Here is a 21898-nt window from a genome sequence, read left to right as displayed (position 1 = left end):
TAAAATGTATGAGAAATTACCAACTAAAACTCCCTGCTACATGTACTACTTTAGCTGGTATTCTGTTGAACTACTATCTGTATACTGTATTGTATTACAACAAATACAAAGACCTATCTCCTCTTATTATTTAGAAAATATGAGCATATCTCCACACTAAGGAGTGTGCTGTATTACTGTACCTATATCTTAAACCATATAATGGAGTAATAAAGTTTGCCTAATAAATACTGGTACAATACCGTACATAATTAATCATACTATATTACTTACCTTAAAGGAATTGTGCGTCTCTGTGACAGTGCCATCTGTAATTTGTTCTGCTCCTTGGGAGGAAGCATTTTGAATGGTGAAACGTTTGTGTTTGGGGAAAGTGTCGTCTCTCTCAGGGTTCGCTCAAGGTTAGCTAAAGTTTCATCACTGGCAGGAAGAAGAAAAAGAAAAAAAAAATCAATAACAGTAATGCTTACAATAATAAAGTAAAATTACAGTACAGTATACAGTGCTCCACTACTTAAGAACGTTCAACGTACAAACTTTCAGAGATACAATCATCATCACTGAGGAGGGTTACCTGCCAGAAAAGGCGTTTAATGTGGATAAGACTGGATATTTGGAAGAAAATTTTAGATAGAACAAACATTACCTAAGAGGAGAAGAGTGAGTTAGGTTTAAAGGCTGTGTTAAAGGGTATAGCTGTACTAAATATCCATAATCTTTTAATTTTTTACAATATGTTTGGTATCTACATGAGTAAAGTTGGACTTACAAACAAGCCTCAGGAAATTAACTCGTTCGTAAGTAGAGGAGCACCTGTACCATAATTATAATGATGTTAATAGCAATAATTATGACAATATTTGTCCTCTTTCAAACCTTTCCTTACTCAACACTAGATTGACCAAAATTATGAGCAAATAAACAAACACATACTGTACAATCTTCCTTTATTCAATGCCATTCAATCATTCTTAATTAAGTAATAGATGTGTTCTGCTAAGATACTGTACTCGCTTTCCTTAATAAGACGCAAGATATCCACCTCACATCACCCACCAGCAGCAAGTCCTTCCCAAAAATTTATTTGGGACAAATGGAGAAAGAGAGAGAGTTTTTTGGATGTACAATCAGCTTATTAATCAGAGACACTGTTCGTAAATAACTTGCAACTATCAACGGTCATCGCTGTGGTGAGTACTCTACTGATAATGCATTGTTGTTGTTTGATTGCTTTACTGGCTGTCAAAACCTGGGTCATTACGGATGTTGTGACGCATTCATATCAAGTGAGACGTACAGTATGCCCGTACGATGTTAAACTGTATCTTAAAGATATTGGGTGAACAGCAATTTCTGACCCCATTTGAAAATGGAATTAAAATCTATATACAGTATATCAAAGTAATTATTAAAGGCAATAAGAAAGAAAACAATTATGTACTATATTTTGTGTGCCAAACATGTACTATACTGTATGTACACTTAATGATTTTTTTTAATCGTTAAATGGCAGCAACGCTGCCTGCTTGCAGCCTATCTAGAAGTTAGAATTGTAGAGTAGGTTTAGTATAATAATTAATGATATGTGTTTCTATTATAATTACAGTACTAGAAAGTATTAATACTGTACAATGTACCTACATAGGACAGGTTTGATATACTGTATTGAACACTTATCATAAAATCATCTACCACTACATACCATGCATATAGCAATAAAATTTTCACAGACATAATTTATTTGATGTAGATTTCTTGTTGTTTGCTACCATCAAGCATGAGTACACAGTGTACCCATGCCGCTGGACTCTGTTTGTTTATATTTCCCAGTGTGTACACTTTATCTCTCAACCCCAGCTCTTGAATTTAACATTTACGTACGTATCTTATTCAAGACTGTCCAGTGTATTACCCTTATTCAAGATCAACTGGAAAGAGGTCATCAAGTGCAAGTGAAAGCAGTGGTACTAAAAGTGCCCGTAAAGTAATTAGTATGTTAGATATAGAACTAGAGATTTTATGGAGTTTGCTGCAGGAGAAAAACTTAGCCAGATTACAAAAACATTAGGGTTTGCTACGTCTCCCAATAATTCCCATTACACCGCCTCACCTAATGCAGCACTCAACATTGTTTGTGGCGAGTTAAATTCAAGTGTTGTGTGTATTTATTATCACATTATATCATAAAATAATCAATGTAGGTGTTCAAAACTGTTTATTTTCATTCACAAATGTGTATTTTTTTTCTTTGGGAAAGCATCTCCAGATATATACTGATAGTCAGTGGGAAAATAGGGTTCATGTTACGGTCAACCTTTCAATGACGCATCCCTTCCATAACTCGGATGATTACTGTACCTGTAAATAACTACAGTGAAACCTCTATTTAATGAGTTTAATGGAGAAGAAAGTATGTTATATCGAGTCCTTTAAATATGAAACCTCCATCTTACAAACAATTTAGAAATGAAAGTCCGTTATATCGAGGGTACATTAGATGTGAAACCACCAGATAAAAGATTATATGGAGAGAGAAGTCTGTTATATGGAGGTTTCACTGTAGACTATATTAAAAGCAAGAATTCATGGTGCAGAAACATCTCTGACATCTACATATACGAACTTTCCTTAATGGCCTATATTTGCCAACTTTTGCTATAAAAAGATCCTGAGTTTTACGAGATACCTGTATAAATAAATAAATAAATAAAAAAAAAATAAAATCAAGATGTCATTATAAAAAACAAACCATGGTATTTGAAGAAAATGCACAGAGGATTTCAAGGTCTCACTCATGTAAAAGCTTAAATTTCATAATGTACTGTACAATAGTACAGTATGTAGGAAGGATACTCACTCATCATATTGAGAATGGGATGATGAAAGTTCAAAGGCCAGATAATTGAGTTGAAGAGCTTTGAATCGGTCACACATTGTATTTATTTCTCTCTCACGCATCCTTCGAAGGCTGTGGTACTTACTCAGAGCTTGGTAGAGAGTTTCTGTTTCAGGTAACCCTTGTTTTCTGTTTGAGAAATGTGGTAAGTGCTGGTGAGATAAAGGCTTCACAAAAATTGCAAGATCAATGAATATTTATCTCATGCTATAAAATATTTCCACCATTAAAATTTCAGTGAATCAAAGTGTCACTTATCTAACTATCTACAACACAAAACATCACTAATTTTGAAGGAACTCAAAAATGATCTAAACAAAGTGAGACTTATTTACACTGGTTAAAGGGATTTTTAAGGTTGGATTAGAGGTTTTATACTTACATTTGAGAGTGAATGAATATAGGGTTCTGTACTACCTTAAGGTGGTTTTGGGGTATGATAAGGGCTACCATAATAATATTAAATTAAATATCTGGCTCACTAAGAGGTTTTGTACTTGTAATAACCCAGACAAAAATCTCCAATGTAATCTATTGTTTCTTTAACAATGATATAATTATATTGATACAATCATCAGCTTGCACTAATCGATATATTTTTTGGGGACACACTGTTCCCGCAAGGAAGTCTCTGGAGTAGATGACCGCAGGCAGTCTTCACAATAATTTTAACTATTAATCATCTGATGTCAAAACCTAGACTGTAGTAACTTGAGCAACTTTTACTCAAGATTTTTATAGGTAAATGAAGGACAGAAAATCCAGGAATCTAAGTTGTTTTTTAATTCAACCATCTTATGGTGTAGCTGGAAAGTCTGAAACTGAGAAGGTCACCATCTGCATCTACTAAGGAACTAAAATGAGTGAAAAGGGTTCATGGATGTCTCAGTATTCATATAATGACTAGAATTGTAAAAGGAGAGATAAAATTGAGAAAGTAAAATGCCATTAAAAGAAAAATGCAGATTGTACACCGTACACAAGTGTTCCTAAGTAAATGTGTTAGAGAAAGGTGATTGCTTTTACATCTCAGGTGATACAGTTTCCGTGGATGACCAAACCAACCAGCTTATTACTGAGATTTTTTTTGGTTATGAAGCACACAATTTTGCAAGCCTACTATCCTACACAGTGGCCTGAATCAAAATCAAATGCAAGTTCTCCCTTCACTCTTACTGTTGTGGCATGCTCAGAAACCACAAGTTGCTTTTACGGCTCCATTCTGTCTTTGTGCATTACAAGGGTGTTTACAGTGTATAATATGTCATGGCAGAATACAGCAAAACTTGGTTATTCACACATTATTCTTTTTATTTCAAACTCAAAGATAATTATAATTGACAGGTTTCAGTGAACTGAAAATTTGTTTAACTTAGCAAAACAGAAAGAACTTGTGGATTTCTGAGAAACTTTGAGATTATGTGCCCTAAGAACATAGTCAGCTTACAGGGACCACATATATGATTCACAATGGATATATTATTATTCCCACATGCTCAAATCTACATAAAGAAAAATATATCAACTGTAACATTATTCATATATTTGGCTAGATATGGAGTTTCTTCTACTTACTTCTTGTTTTTCATGTTATTTGTAAAGGCTACCCAATCTAGGTGAAGCCTAGTGTTCACCTCCACCAGCTGACTTTGAAGATACTGATATAAAGAGCGAATTTCTTCAAGTTTCTTGCGACTATGAGGGTCCAGTGGCCGACACTGAAGAGACAAGTTGTGCCTGGAAAGACATGTCTTTGAAGGTAAGTCATAAATACAGAGCTTGACTATAAAAGATAAACCACTATTGAAGAAGTCACAAATTTATTTTTCCTTCAATACCCTGACCTTCATTCATATCTATGATGACAACTTTGCACGCAAACAGAAGAAACAAAGTAAATTACTCTTTCACCTACCGAGGATTTTTGCTTTTGTTGAGTTGTGCTTCAGCTTCCTCTAACAATGTATAGGCATCCACAATCTCAGAATGCAAATCTGTCACCTCTCTTGTCAACTCCGATGTAGTAGTGGACATCTGGGCGATCCATTCTGCCTCTTGAGCTAGAGACTGTCGAATACTTCCCATTTCATGGTGTTTGCCAACCTGTTTGGACATTTTTTTACAATAAAACCCGAGTTTTCATTATTTTCTTTGTTAGGTAAAGTACTACTTTTGGCGATTGCTGATTGATGCTTTAACCTCCAAAACAAGTATGGCACCTCATACACTAAAAACAAATAATACAAGCTACTTAGGTAGTGAAGACATCTTGAAAGAATAAGCTGTGAAAGACCAATAAAAATAGTTAATATAATTTAGAGGCGGATGGTAGGAGATGCATGGATGGAGGCAAAGGCAGCAGAATATCTCCCATACCTTTCACAAGTATTGTATAAAAGCAGATACAAGTTTTATACTATCATTCAAGTTAACTCACCTTATGCAACTACCACCTTAGGAAAGTGATAAAAGTCTGGCAAAACGAGGTAGGAACCCTTCACTTGGACATCTCATAAATATTCCAAGGGAGAAGGAAGGGGTCTGAGTCCTCCAAACCAAGCACATCATAAAATGGGTTTTCTCGGATCAATCCATCATTTAGAAATGATGCATTAGATCAGCTAACTTATGTACTGTATAAGCAAACAATGAACTACAGTACTGTACAAGTAATAGTATGACTGGTACCCTTTATCCTATTACTAACAATAATATCACACATACTGTGCTTGTATTACAGATAGTGGTATAGTACAGCAGAAAAAAAGGATACTGAACAACCAAATATCATGGAAATCACTGAATCTATGGGGAAAACACAATAGGCAATATCTTAAGTATAAGACTTTAAAAAATATATAAGAACAACAGGTATAGGAATAAAAGAGAAATGTTTAAGGATGAAGTGACATAATTTCTCAACAAAATTGGCTGAAAAATGAAAATATTTAAGCAAATATTTATTCTAACACTGGCGTGGAAAGATCACATATGAGTCATCAATACTTTTTCATCTAAACTCTTCCAGTTTAGTTAAAGGGTGGCCAAAGTCAAGAGCATACAAAGACTCTCCTTTCACTCAATTTGTATCAGTTCACTCCAACTGTGGTAACATCCCCATAAACAACTAAACACCATGCTCTCCTTTCATTTACTTACACTGCCGCTTCCTGAATGTCCATTTCCCTCATATCAAGGCCTTCTTTCTCCTAATCCATCTACATCTATCTTTCCACCCTCCAACTCCTCCTCCTCCCATATACTTCTGAAGTGTTCACTTTTTTTTTTACCAATCTTCAAATGCCCATTCCCTTCAATGTAATGATGCCATCTGAGTAACCCCTGGTCAGCTCCATGTGTGACACTTCTTTCAATTTCACATTTTGTCTTCATCAAGCAATGTGTCACAAAATATCAATTATGACACAAATATAGTATACTATAATAATGTATACCTACTATCCATAATTAAACACCTACCTCCTTGTTAGATTGATTGATGTTTACATGACTCTGTAGTTCCTCATCAAACTGGGATTGTGCGATTTCAATAGTTGATGTAAGACCTTCATCTATATCTCTTCCTAGTGGTGTTGATTGAGTGGCAGGTGCTGGACTTTGAGATTTGCTGCTAGGCTGGCTATCGACTTGCTTTGTTGTGTCAGGAGTAGGTGAATTAAGTTTTACAGGAGTTGAGCTCACTGGGTTGAGGGCTGGTTTTCCCCGACTAATACTCCCAGTAGCAATATTGGCTTGTGGCAACTGAACAGAGGTAAACTTTAATCCCTGCCCTAAAGTGTTTGCTGGTATTTGTGGAGTGCTGTTTCCACCAGAGGATGCTTTACTAGCTTCACTCTTTACTTCAAGACTATATGGTGTTGCAGATGGCACTACAGTGCTGGGTGTCAAGACAGATGATGATGAAATGGATGGCTGGGAAACAAGGGCTATCTTGAAAAGTGATGCAGGTAATTCTTTTGCTGTTCCAAACACTGAACTGCCTGTGACAGGAATACTAGGAGCAAAAGGACTGGAAGTGGGCTTTGTAAATGAAAAGCTTGACTTTGCAGTATTAGCTGTTGACTGAGAAAAGGGGGCTATTTTTGGTCCCAACAGTGATCCAACTTGCTGTCCTGATGTGGAGCTGCAAAATATATATAATATTTAGATTAATATTTTTCACATATTAAAAATACTAGGATAACACATATGTTAAAAGTAGTAGAAATGGAAGAATGACAATGAGTGAAGGGAAAGTTTGTATTTGCCTGTAATTCCACCTACCCTACACTCGAGCAAGAAAAGGCTTGAAGGAATTAAAAACTTTCAGAATCTTAACAAGAAATCTAAGAAGTCAAGGAACCAAAGTTTTAAGATGGGAATTTCAAAAGCATCTGTAAGGCAATTGAGTGTTGTGAAGTACTATGGAGCTATCTTAAGAATATAATGCTAAAAGCAACTAATGTACGGTATGAGGATATCTTTAAGTGTAGGAAGTGAAAGAAAAAAGTCAAACTGCAGATAGAAATGGAAGAAGAATGCAGATAAAAATAGAGAGGTAAATGAAAGTGTGCATTTGAAAAGTTAATTGCAAATAAACACAATAAAAAAATTACTGTAAATTTAAACCTCCTAAATCCACCCTTCCAAGAACAAGTTCTACCTGAAGACTAAATATAGTTAAAGACAATATATCTTGTAAAATTTCGTAAAATCCAGGCATTCTACCCAAAAACCTGGCCTTCTGCTCCCCAACAATATCACTCTTTGTTTACACCAACTTACTTTTGGGCAGTCTTGGTTTTGTGTGTGTGACTGTTTCCATTTTGCATTTATACACCCTCAATATTTTCCAAAAGACCAGCGACCAGCCCCCATTACAGTGGTGCATTAAAATGTAACCATATTTCACTTTTAATTGCACAGAAATGTGGAATTATTACTGTAATTAAGTGGTAATGGTAGCTTAGGCTTCTGAACACCCAAAATTTCCAAAAACTGGCAAAAGCTAGGCCCTAAGGGTGCTGGACACAAGAAAACTAATGAAGACTGTTCGGTAAATTAATGAGATTTTCAAATGAAAGAAATTTTAGTAAATATCAACTTTTCAACGAGAAAAGTCTTTTCTCCAAAGTTACCATATTTACTGGTGTATAAATAGATATTTGAAGCTATAAATACACACACACTCATAAACTAGGACTTGACTTGACTTGTCTGCCGAGTATAAAATGCAAACCTTAAAAGTCTAATAAAATTTTGAGGTGAAAGACATCAAAGTTGAAGAAGATGAACCATCTCCGGTGTAAGTGGTCATCATTTTGAATCCGCGGTTTTACTGTTTGCATTGTATTGAAACAATATGTTATCTATTCACTGAAGACTGTGCAATTTCACTCCTGACCACTGCGATGTAATCAATGGCATGCTTGATGTTAAAAGAATGCCAACAAATTTTGGATGGATGGCACATCTTATCCATACCCAATTGCAAGAGCATCCATTTAAATTAATGAGCTTTAAAGGCTCTAATTACCCATTAATTCATGGATTGACTTGTTGAACCAACACAGAGTTGGAATTGGTCATTATATTTAGGACTTCAAAGGTCCTCTTAACTGGCAAGGCAGGGTCATTTCTCCCTGAGGTAATTAAAGTATACCTATGTCTGTAGAGCTTCTGGTATCAGATACAACCGCTTACTTTTTAAAGGATGAGCACCAACTTCTCCAGAAACTGACCCCCTGAGCACTAGTACTACAGTATGGTGTGTGAAAACCATGCTATTCATAGTTGGAATAACCTTGACATCAGACTTTTTCTCCCTAAATCAATAAAGTGCTTTCCCTTTTTTATAGTATTATAACTGTTAAATTTGAGAATTGTGTAATTATTGTAATTCTATTTATAAACAAGATAACTGCAGACCTTTTACCCAAAACCACGGGAGGCCTTCCCATTTACTGAGAAAATACATATCTTAAGTTTCATAATGTCAGGCCCAAGATAAGGAAAGTTATCATATACAGAAGATTTCTATTTGTAGCTTTAGTGATCCAGAACTTTGAGCCTTTGATCCTCAAATTAATAAACAGCAATTCTTTTCCTAAGGCATGTTAGGAAATTTGATTTTAAGTGCAAAAATAAGAAATGATGACATGATGATGAAAAAGAAAGGAATCATAAACTGCCACATGCTTTTTGTAGAACAAAAATAATTCTTGCAATACACATTTATAACTGAACAACCAGACACATTTCTTATTCACACTGGCAATTTACCAACCTGTTAAATAAAGATGGCATAACAGGAAAGGCTTTCCCAGCAAATGCAGAAGATGTTGCTGCTGCTACAGGTACTGGTACATTTAAGGTTAAAGGTGTGGCATCAGCGGGTACACTGGCAGAAAATGTGGGGATGGCAGCAGGAACTCCCAATGCTGGAACAATATAACTAGCAGCTCCATACTGTTGTGGACTGCGGTGTCCACTTTTGGGTAAGTCCTCCAGTTGGCAGACCAGAGGATCAATACCAGGTTTACAATTAACTACGTGGAACATATTGAGTTCTCCCCCAGTTGATAAAGTGTAAATTACTGGGCAAGGGCCAGAGCAGATCTGATCTGGAATTTGAAATAATGGCATTTTATTAAACCTTTATCCTGAATTAAATTCTCATTTACATAAGGTAGATCAATTGGAAAGAGGCTTACATAAATATGTTCAGTGTGAAACATTACTTCCAAATATCATCTAGAAAACTTAACACTCATCAATACATCTAGTTTAGATTTAGATGCCTCACAACCAAACCATATTATAGTGTCACTGACCATGATAGGAAGTGTTTACTCGATGACTTTAACATGATTCTTTGAACTAAGTTATACCGATATTACTTTTATACAGATGTTTCACAATTTCACATTTCCATGAATCCTTAGGAATAACATATCATTAAAAAAAGTCTACAGTAGGTGACAGTAAGAAATTAATAAAAGCATTGATAAATGTATGTAAAGAGAGAACCATCAAACTAAGCAAAGACAGGAATGTCCAGAGGCATACCTGAGCTGTCATTTTTGCAGAAGTGTGAAACAAGTTTGAATGACAAAAATAATGTGGGTTAAAGAACAAGAACAGATAGAATTATTCTATAATAAGGTTTTATAACAATCAAGCATGACCATGTGTAGTCATGGCTGGCACCGAGACCACGAACAAGACTACTGTACAATACTGTATCTGCAATTTTAACTTTTATGGATCACATGAAGATTAGCCCCCCAAGTGCTCACCTGAAGTTCTGCCCTTCAGCTTGCCCAGCCTGAACTTTTACCACACCAAATAATCCAGGGAGGGGGTGGGTGGGTGGGTGGGGGCTAGTCTTCAGGTGATCCATAGAGGCTGAATTGTGAAAAAGTCTCATTTGTGGTCCTGGGGTTGGTCTCGACTGGCACCCACACACACACATATAAATTTATACAACTGTATAGCTGAGTGAGCCTATAGCTGTTACTTAGGTAGGCCACCAGAAATGGGAGTATTCTCATGTTGCTTTGTCTGCAGTTATACATAAAATACTATGTGAATAGCCCTACCTCTTCTTACCTGATGATACTCTAGATTCTAATGAACTTATTAAATCTTACTAATCATTATCAAACCTAAATTTCACACGTCATTACTAACATTTAATTATACTTCAGATCTCCTCTTACACTCAACAGGCTTACCTTTACTCATAAAAACCTTTTGTGATGTAAAATCCACAGCTATCCCCAAAGGAAATGTTTCCTCAGTTACAGAGACATTATGCACCTCTGCTACAGCACCTTCTTCTATTTCATATTCACACCAAGTGACATTACTTTCTTTTCCAGAGTGCCCCAAGACTCCTAGCTGAATGGCTCGTGATGATAATACACACAAGAGGCTCCTGTAAAATCAACAGTATTAAAATTCTCTTGCATTCATTGTAAGTAAATATATTAAAAAGTGTATAAATTAAAAGTCAATATTGCAAACAGATTAAACCATATAAGTGTCACAAAATATCATAAGACTGAGTTATAAATCTGCTAATGTAAAATGCACACTGTTCTGTAGTTTTAAAAATCAGACACAATGAAACAATTAAACTGAAAACTAGTATTTACTTAAATCAACAAACTGAAAAACCAAGATACTGTAGAGAATAAACTTAAAAAAACATCAGAAAAATAATGTTATTGGACAATTGTAATGGACGTCTCAATACAATATTGACAACTGTGAACACTTATAGCAAAAAAAAAAATTATGAAGATGAGGAATATGGCTTGTTATTCATAGCAAACTGAGTCAACTGATGTCTAATAATGTGATATAAAAAATAATTACCATTCAGCAAAAAAGGCAGGATAAAACATGGGTGGTCGAGGGCCTTGATTGTAGTTGCACAAGAAGTCATAAGTAACAAATCTTGGTTCTTTGGCTTTAGGGGCATTCACATACATCATCACTGAAATATAGTTTCACTATCTTTATAGACATGTAAGGTAATGGTGATATAAAGTGTAACAAGAATAACTAAAGTACAAAATTAAGTAATTTGTCAATACAGTACTATATTAATGACATTCATACTTAATTTTACCTGCAAACGTCTAAATTATATAAAAAAAAAAAAAAACCTCACGTGTACTGCAGTGACACGTCCTCTGTATAGACATCATTATGTAAAGAAAATGAATGCTTGTTATTTTACTGTCCCTGTAAGCTGAAACAACTGTGTAACACCAGGAGTAAAGAGAAACTGTGGCCCCAAGGCCATTTTAGGCTTGCTGAGGGCCTCAGGGTGGTCCACAGCCATATCGAGTTCAGTGCTTTTTTAGACTCAAGGGATATAGAACTTTTTTCAATTGGACTAAAAATAATAATAATAATGACTAAACTTTTATAGAGCCATACACTTTACTCCATTTGGGATGATGTTCCAGGGTAGTGGTCATTTACATTAAATCTACAAAGTTTATTATTAGCATTGTGAATATACTGTATTGTATAAATTAATGTAGTACGTTGCAAAATATCACATTTATATTTGCCAATGCATGCAAATCTAAAATGTTTCAATAAAACAGTTACCAGAATCAACTTGCAAAATAACTGGTTTAGTGACACACTCACCCACTTTTACACCTGATCTGACTGGCATGAAAATCAAAAGTTACAGTTCAGCTGCCCACCTAAGAAATAACAGTCCTTCCAAAATAATAATAAATACCCATCTCTCTCTTTCTCTCTCTTGAAGCCCTTACTGCTTCTAAAGCCTTCACTCCAATTCTTTATATGGCACAGTACTCTTTTAAGACACATTTCACAGCTTAAATTCTTCTCCATAATCATCCATACAGTTCATTTCTGAATTCTGAACCTTACAACAAAGACAAAACATATTTCCATATTGCCCATTTTACACATTGCTATTTTAGTATCAAAATCATTATTTCTGAAATATTTTACAGCATTGCATTCACTAAAGCTTTTACCAGATAATCAATACACATACCATGACCAATGTCCTCGGGCTCAACCTTGTAGCTAATGAAAAATTCTGTATTGCTAAACCAAGTTATACTAAGCACTGGGCCAATGCCATCCATGGGTGGCCGAGGCACAGCCCGTACTGGAGTCAGATCTGGTTTAAACAATGCAAGTGTTCCATCTGCCAAGCCCACTGTTAACTGCTTTCCCTTTGGAGACCATCCCACAGCTCTGAAAATTAGTGAATAAATTTGTCAAACAAATCTTGTTCATACTCTTTTAAGCCTATTCCAAATATCATATAAGGTGTCTGGAGTCAAGAGAAAATAAACAGTTGAATTGTAATAAATTATAATTTTTACAATGTTTTACAGTACCACTCAAGATATGCTTATAAAGCCTAGAAGTTGTGGAAAATTTGAGAAAAGTGATATGGATTGAACAAAATAAATGAGAGTGAAGGTATAAAATGGAAGTAGGCCAATTGGGTTTAATGATCTAGAACATATGAATTTTCTGCAAAATCTAAGAGTGGCAGTAATTCATGCAAGGCAAAACAAATACTGTACAGTACTAACATTCATCAATTACATTTGATATTATAAAACCTCACTTTCCCCATCAGAGGATATACACTACATACTAATACAGTATCTTGATGGGTTTCAAAGCAAGCATCTATTTCCACTTCTTAATACCCGTGTAACATGGGGCTGTTCCTATTCCTTTGGTAAATAAATGAAGATTCACTTACCGAGCTTTAATATCTTTTGAGCTGATATCTACTCCATTATCTTTGAGAGTGATGATTGCAAGTGAGCCAGGGGAAGTTGCTAAAGCAACACTACTAGGATCAAGGGGGTTCCAAGCGAGTCCCTCTACTCTTACTCCACTGCTAGTGCTCACTGCTATGCTGACAAATGGTTTTTGATCTCCACACTGTTAAATATTTAAAGAAAACAAACAAAATCACTACACAATAATTCTAAGTTTATAAACTTTTATAATACCGTACAGTATGTACTAAATTTATTTTCATAACTTAGACTTATTTATTAATACAGTACAGTACTGTCAGTACAGTACAATGATCATGATGGAAAACCCACACAAACACTACCTTAGCCTCCTTAAGACTAAATGTTGATTTTTTTTTATGTTATATTTCATGGTACACAGACAACTTGTGAAAAAGCAGTAACTTAAAAGGCAAAGTAAGATTTTTGGAATGTGGGCTATAACTGTGTTCATCCTTACATAATGGGCTCCAGAAATATTTTTGAACTTAATGAAAAACATATAACCAAAAATAGCAAGATGGAGGCTAAGTGATTGGAACCTACTACTGTACTGTACTCCCTCTACACTTAATTATCCATTCATATACCCAGCCAACAATATGATTCTTATTACTGTAAATTACTGCAACAGTACTCACCTGTGGCGCAAAGTTGCGAATCTCATAGAAGAGGGCATGTGACGTATTATTGTGAAGGATGATGACCATGAGTGTGAGGCCATCACAACTGATAGAAACATGGGTTATAGTAGCACCAGTATTTACAGTTGCCAAAGGATTCTCTCCAGCCTCCACCACACTTTTGGTTTCAAACACTGAAAAAATTTATAATTATTTCAGTCTACAGTACCGATTATCTGGGAACTGATGGTCCGGCACCTCCTTAAATCCGGACAAAATTATGAAGGGGCACTTAACTTCCCTCCCTCCCTCCCAGCCTGGGTGAAGCTAGATTTAGGCTTAAAGTTTTTATCTTATAAAATGTAGCTGACTAGACTTAGCAGAATATAAATTGCACTGCTGGAATCATTGTAAGATAGTGATTAATTTGAGTACAGTGGTCCCTCGGTTAACGAGTTACCTTCCATAAGATTCTTAACTTCGGTTAACGAGCAATCCCTCGATTAACGAGTTTCTTACGAGCCAACCTAACATGATTTTCGCTTGCATTTGGCGGTCCACCAGCTGTAGTATTTGTCCGCCAATACAACAATCGGTTCTAGGGCTTAAATTCCTTACCATTTTAGCAAATATCAAGAAGTTTATACTATTCAATAATTTTAAAAGTTTAATATTAAAATTTTTACTCATTTTAACAATTATTGAACATAATTGAAGGTAATGAAACTAGTTTTATGCGTGCCATCCAGCCTCTCAACACACCATACAGGTGTCAGTCTTTGTATCTTTTCAGTGGAGGTAACATCTTGCTTGAGACTCTCTTCAACTAAATGCTTTTTTTGTTTTTGCAAGCAAATTATTGGTCATTTTGAAATTTATTTTACATATTGACAATATATAATGCAGTGCAGTGTTGATTTAAAGAAAATAATCTTGAATTGCACCAAGAGAACTAAAATTTTATGGGTGAAATGGCACCATGGGGTGACTTCTCTTCCACCCCAATGCCTTCTCTTCTCCCTTCTCCACCCCCATTCTAATTCCCATCATCATCATCCAGGAGCCTCCTACATACACACCTCAAAGTAAGTGTACTTTTCTACCTTTTTTGTTGAATTTAGGCAATTTTCGGTGAGCTGGAACCAATTTCCCAAAACCCATTGAAACAATGGTTTCGGTTAACGAGTTTTTGGTTAACAAGCAACCTTCTAGAACGGATTGTGCTCGTTAACCGAGAGACCACTGTTTAAGCATCAAATAGTTTGCACAAAAGATATTTTTTTTAGTCTAGTGTAGTACATTTGAGTACAAAGTGTGTACAATAATGTTTCTCAAAATTATGTTCTTTTTCACATTAAATATTTGTTTAATTTTATTTTCCAGCAGTCCATTGTGCTTTAGAGAACATGGGAGGTGTATCATTAGTGGGTCCGACAAAACGGATTATCTGGCAAGGCTTTGGAACCAAGGGTGCCGGAAAATCAGTGGGGGACCTATAAACTAAACAGTTTAATCTACTTTAAATGAGTCACAACATTTACCTGTATACATGGTTTATCTATATCCAACACTGTATTTGTACCTGCTTTTTTTTTTTTTTTTAGCACTCAATCCACTGAGTATACAGTACCTGGGAAAGTGTATGTCATGGTTGTAACTGATAGGCTGAGAACTATAACAGTAAAGGTAAGCAGCAGGGAGGATTAAGGGTGAGTGGGGATTATACAAATACTGTACATAATAATTTCAATAAAAACAGTCACAGAGAAATATACTGTAATGTGCTGAAAAAAAATTCAGACACTGTATGTAGCAATTATGAATCTGGAAAAGGCATAATGATTGGGTAAATCAAGAAGTGCTGTAAGAGGTAGAGGGGATTTGTGGAGTAGGAGGAAATCTGCCTGATGAAGTGAAGGCACTCTACAAAAGTAGTACTGTATAGTATGTGTAAAAGTGTGTGAAGGAGTAAATTAAGAGATACAAGTTCAAAATACTGTACAGTAAAGAGGCAGGAATGTGTGATACGAGAGATGGATGTCACATCTACATCTGCAGTTGTCAGAAATCTGAAATCTAATCCAGTACAGGTACTAATACGGTATGCACTGGAGGAGGAAAAAGTGGAAATACTGCATACATTAAGGAGAGAAAAAGGGTTGGGATAAACAGAAAAGAAATTAGTAGGGAGGTATGTAATGATAAGGTAGCCTAAAGGTTTGTCTGCCATTGTCACCTCCTCAGGGGGACCTCCCTAAAGAAGTGAGTAACCACACTTGTGAAATGACTCCACCATAGTCCCTTTCAATCCTAAATCCAATCTGAACATCAGCAAATTATTATAAATACTGGTACATATGCCATGTTATTACAAGGAAGCTAATCATCAGTATCTATATGAGCAATGATTGTTTCTATCAAAGTAGAAAATACTTACTGTATTGTTGCAGTCTTGCAGTTCATCTGTACAAGTGGATACCTGACTTAAACAAATTAATGGTTTCTACCTTCCTAGCATACTGCCTCGCTCAGTCCTTTAACCTAATAAATATATAAAAACTATAACAAACTTCATTTTGTCATTTATGTGTGTAAATGCTCTGGATTGTTTGTAGCATAACTAGTCTTAGAGGATGGCAGAGTCCCAGTTGTGAAGCTTCTCTATCATGATACACTTCATCAATAGATCATGGCTTTATTTCTAAAAGCAGTAAAACCTTCCAATTAGAAACACATTCCAAGAAACTAAAACAGAAAACATTAAGTTATGTGAAAATACAGTACCCCAAGAACATAATGTACAACCCTGTTAGTCAGCAACTGGATACCCGAGAAATTGCAAGAAAATCTTTAAATTTCTTCAGAGTTATCACATTCACATGGGATGATAGGTTATCAAGGATAAGCAATAAGAGGATAGAAATGGAAACAAAATTAAAGTGACAATTCATGAAAATACTTTAAAGGAAAATCAACAAATGAAGGATTTTTCTAAAGGAAAAAACATCAAGTAGTGACTTCAGTGAATGAAAATACAGTACAGGTATACCTTACATGGTCATTTAAAGCTTTGGTTTATAGATTTAGGTAAAACAGACCGTTGCTAAATGAGATTTAATATCAAGAATGGCATTATAATCCCTGGCTAAGCTAATACAGTAAATATTTCTTTACTTAAATTATATATAAAAAAAAAACATTAACATACTATACCTTTGATAATTGTCCCACAGCCAACGAAAATCAAACCATATTTGCCAGCAACAGCTACCAAACTGCAATGGTCATTCGACAGTTTCACTTCATCAGAAGGAAAAACTGCATGATGTTGTGTGATGAACCGTATGTTCTGAAAAAACTAATTATTACTCGATGAAAACCATTACTATACCAAATTCATATTTAATGGAGACTGGTGAACCTTCTATAGAAAACTTCCCTAATGTGGCTCCTTCCCATCAGTTCGACATATAAAGTACAGTAGACTCACAACTTACACGGATTTTTCTTATGCGGTTTCAACTATACTGTACACGGATTACCCCGGGAGTTAGGTTACAATTTCCAATTTCAAGCTCAAAACTTTCAAAATGGGTCACAAGCCCGCCAAACACACCACCCCACCATCCCACCTCTGTCTGTCTCAGTTGCCGCGCGTGTATCGTTGGAGTAACAGCTGCCTCTCGTATGTGTCAATTGAGTGCGTGTTGGGATATATACACGTTTAGTGAAGTGTTTCAGGTGGTCGAGCACTTGAGAAACTTAGTGTCTGAGTATGACCCCTCAAAGGAGTGCAGTATCAACTTCCCATGAGGTCTTACAAGCCTTATGGCTCAATATAAGAATATGTTCCAGCAGCTTAAGAAACAACAACGACAGCTTCCCATCACAATGCTCTTTAAGAAAACATCGTTAGCAGATCAGCCAAAGCCCTCAACTTCTCGCAGTGACCTTGAGCTGCCCACATCCTCCCCTGCATCGTTATCTGAGCTTGACGATCCCCCTATGGTGACGTGGGAAGGGGATGAATAATCTCAAAACAACAACACATATCTGTCTACATAATGTCTGTGTTTTATTCATGGTGTTATGCACTTGCTACAGATGTTGATATTACATTACAGTAGTGATTTATGAGTGCTAGTGTATATGAATGTGTATACAGTATAGTGATTTAAGGGATTTTTAGGTGTTTCTGACTTTACGTGGGGTCCCAGGAACGTAACCCCCGTGTAAGTTGCGACTCTACTGTATTACAGGGATACTAAGAAATTTTTTATAGATGAATACTTTTTTCTTACCTCATGAATGGAAAGAAATAGGTGAAGGAATTGCAAAATTTCCTATATTTGGTTTTACGATGGACTCATCCTCAACAGACTTCTTCATGATGCCAGGAGCTATCAGGGAAGCTGCCATTACAATGTACTTTTTTATGCTGGCACCATGACACAAACTAATATTTCGTAGATAATACTGATTCTTTAAATAAACATGAAAATCCGGCAACAGCTAATAGCTACTATTTGTATATTTAATAATATAAAAAAATATCAATACTGTACCAGTAATACAGTGTATACTAAAATTAACAAGAATTTATGAAAAATTTTATATGAGAATCTTGTGGCAGCTGTGGCTGTTGTTGAGTTGCCAATTCATTAATATAATTTTCTTCATTGTTTAAACAAATACATGAAAATTTGGGAACTTCTCGTGACCTTAAATAACGATGAATAGTTTATTATCAAAATGCTACCTTTGGTTTGTTTAATATTTAGCCTGACAATGATACAGCCAAAAATACTGCACATCCACCAATCACAATCACCTTTGCATACAGCCTTACTTTACCCAGTACAGGGGGCCCCCTAAGTTAGCGGATTTTTATTTTGTGGTTCTTTAATATTCGTGGATGACACCCTGGATGTACCCAAGAATGTCAGTGGGTAGTTTTAAAGTTGCCGGCATTTTCGAGGCTGAGACAGGGAGGCATTCACTCGAGAGACAGTAATTTCCTTTACCTGTATTGTAAATCTGTGTGTGTGTGTAAACACACACAAAACACATACAAATAAATAATAATGGGAAAATCCTCTCACAAATAATCTGAAATAATTTTATTTAAATGTGACAGTCTACACTCAAGTCTGTGCTTTATTAATAAAGTAATAAAGCAGCGACTTGAGGGTAGACTGTCACATTCTGAATAATTTTTTTTTCTGATTATTTGTGAGAGGACTTTCCCATTATCATTTATTTGCATGTGTTTTGTGTGTGTGTGTGTCTACACACACAACATATATACAATACAGGTAAAATAAATAATTGTCCTAAGGGCAAATACATAAAGTGAATATACATTTCTTTTTACACAAGTAAAAATGTACCCCTCCCCAGTCCGCAAATGTTATTCGCGGATTTGGCGATTCGTGGCCATTTTGAGAACCTAACTCCAGCGAATTTGGGGGGGGGGGGCCCCCCTGTATTGCCAGGTAAAATTGCAAATACGAGACACAGGGTGGAGTCAGTGCATCTTTGGTTGACTGTACCAGAAATTTTCACAATACTGTATAAATACTGGGTAATTTATCATTTATAAATTAAACCAACCTAATCAACAAGACCAAACTAAACCTACAAAAGCTAACCTAACATTGGTTAAGATTTAGGAGACGTCAACCACAGAACTCTATACAGTATTGAAATGTTTATTTCTTTATGTTTGGCAAAAAATTATTTCCTCCACCATATTTGGAGTGTTCTTGATAAACTAAAAAATTTCTTCTATTGAAAAGTTTCAAACCCGTTTCCTTAACCTGGGCTTTGTAAATAGTACAGAATTACACTTTTTAAAAAATTCTGTGATCGTTAGGTTTGGTTTCGTCAGTTTTTTTTTACATATTTTTACTCCATAACATCCCTCTACTTCACATCCGTGTCCTTTCTGTGTGAACAAAATTGAATTTTTTAAAGTAAAATCAAAAAGAAAAAAGAAAATTTAAATTTCCGATGATAGTTCTGTGAAGGTTATTTTTTCTATCTTCCTATAAACAAATCAATACAGTATCGGGTTCCGTGGTTGACATCTACAGAATCTTTACCCTAACATGCTGTAAATTAATGTATTAACATGCAAGAAAAATACAAAAATGCTTCAATGAAAAGAACAAATTAGTTTACAGGGTTATTGGCGAGGGAGTCATGGCTACATCGAAGGACGGAGGAAGCACTCATACAATGTGTTCAAGAGAAAAAATATCATAATACTGTATTTGTATTACATAAAATTTATTACTGTGCACTTTTCACAAATTTCATGAAGTGAGAAAGCATTTATGTTCTAAGGTGCAATGTCGTACAGTAGGTAGTTGAGGTGTGCAACTAATCAATACTAGCTTTGTTCTTAATGGTTCATGTGGAAAGTTTGCTGAGAAGGTTACTTAACATTAGGATCCTTTTGTTGTCAAGTGTGTCAACAGTTTTACCCTAAACATGGCAGGAAATTTCCTCGTAAAAAATATTATAGCAAAAGTATGAGAGTACCAATTCCTGCAACGTTTTATTATTATTCAAGGTATTAGAAAAAAATTTATGTAATATAATTGTTTCTAAAGAGGCTCATAATAACAAGGGCTGTTGTAAACTATTACAATAATTTTCCTTCTACAGTAGCTCTTTCCCATAAGTCTGACACCTAAATTATTATTTATTGTAACCTCAAGAATTATAGTCAAGGATTAGACTATAAATCTCAAGTGACTTTAGCAAGATAAAAAAAATTCTAAATTATTAAAATTCATCCACCAAGTTATGATGATCACTGAGCTTATTATATATAAAAATTACATCCTGTACTCAAAAGAGCCTGTGTTGCTGGCTATAATATACCAGTAACTTAATTGACGATATAAAAATGGTAAACTAACGTTCTAACACCGAGATTGGCATAAGTGTTTTGGGGAAGAATGTAATGCCCTAAAATCTGTATTGGTCATTATTTCATGAACTGTATCTGCCTCTTACTTACCGAGTTAGCTTCAATATCAGGGCCGTCCTCCATTTCTCAAGAAGCACATTTACTGATTATAACAACTTCTTTCAATGTAAATAATCGAAGAATTGTGTTGGAAATTTCAAAATCAACCAGAAGGTCGTAGAGCTAGTGTGTTGTAGAAGGCTGTGTTGAGTGACGCAGTGGATAGGATGTGCTTTTAGGTTTATATGTATTTTATTTTTTATTTATACTTGTTATCTCTACTTATCTCCCATTTTCTATTTAAATATATTGTTTTAATATTATTATAATATCTATATTACTATATAAAGCATTTTAATACGCAGTTATTTTTCTTATTACTGGTGGTACAGAGGTGTGTGACCCTACCAAACATTGTAGGTTTGCGGTTTCCCTATGTACTTTTTACTTTTATTATCCTCTGCGCTGTAAATTTTGTAACAGAATTCTGACCAATCGTTCGAACGGCTAGCAAGCTGATAAAAAGTGAAATAATAAAATAAAAGATATGATATGCTGTTGGGATGGGATGTTTGGGTTCACACTCAGGATGGGATGGAGAAAGGAAACTCACAATGTGCTCTCTGTATACATGTTGTATTGGATGTACAATGCAGCTTGGTGCTGGGAAGGCAGCGTGGTTACAAGCGTGATGTTGAGAGAGCTGGTTGGTGAGGATGCTCAGAGAAGGACAGCTTGTGGGTCGCTATGCTCGCCGGCGGGAGCGAGGGCCGCCAGGCAGCGGCGGAGGAGGAGGAGGTGTTGCTTGCTGCGGCTGTAGCTAGAAGAAGAGGGAGGGCACCACGAGGTCAGGTCTTAAATAGCGGGGGTAGGCGTGGCTTAGTAGTTGACCTCCGTGATGTATGGCGGCGCTGGTTGACCCAGACCACGAGGCATACACTGGGGAATTCACGGGGTCGGCTACTCAGCGACAAACAGCGTTTGTAGGGGAGAAATCCACTACAATACTTCCCCTTCCCTCCAGGCGGTGTAGGAGACTTGTTGTCTGCAGGGTTGTATGGCACATGTGAGGCAG

At 35.7% G+C, this 21898-nt stretch overlaps 1 protein-coding gene across 2 annotated transcripts in view; it reads right to left on the bottom strand.

Annotated features, from left to right (window-relative positions):
* Positions 1-21033, bottom strand: part of LOC121873260 (nuclear pore complex protein Nup214-like) — a 31781-nt gene extending 10748 nt beyond the window's left edge. For both annotated transcript variants that reach the window (XM_042376683.1, XM_042376685.1), the window contains exons 1-13: positions 20875-21033; positions 17058-17193; positions 13863-14038; positions 13179-13363; positions 12450-12655; positions 11279-11399; positions 10633-10835; positions 9183-9519; positions 6377-7040; positions 4812-4999; positions 4472-4633; positions 2858-3025; positions 274-420 (exon numbers count right to left, since the gene is read on the bottom strand). In XM_042376683.1, the coding sequence (XP_042232617.1) occupies positions 274-420; positions 2858-3025; positions 4472-4633; positions 4812-4999; positions 6377-7040; positions 9183-9519; positions 10633-10835; positions 11279-11399; positions 12450-12655; positions 13179-13363; positions 13863-14038; positions 17058-17193; positions 20875-20907 (2726 nt within the window). In that variant the 5' untranslated portion in view covers positions 20908-21033. The remainder of the gene's footprint in view (positions 1-273; positions 421-2857; positions 3026-4471; positions 4634-4811; positions 5000-6376; positions 7041-9182; positions 9520-10632; positions 10836-11278; positions 11400-12449; positions 12656-13178; positions 13364-13862; positions 14039-17057; positions 17194-20874) is intronic.
* Positions 21034-21898: the final 865 nt, after the last annotated feature.

The sequence above is a fragment of the Homarus americanus genome, unplaced genomic scaffold (genome assembly GCF_018991925.1).
Source record: "Homarus americanus isolate GMGI-L3 unplaced genomic scaffold, GMGI_Hamer_2.0 scaffold32929, whole genome shotgun sequence".
NCBI classification, from domain to species: domain Eukaryota; kingdom Metazoa; phylum Arthropoda; class Malacostraca; order Decapoda; family Nephropidae; genus Homarus; species Homarus americanus.
This window is presented reverse-complemented; position numbering and strand designations above follow the sequence as displayed.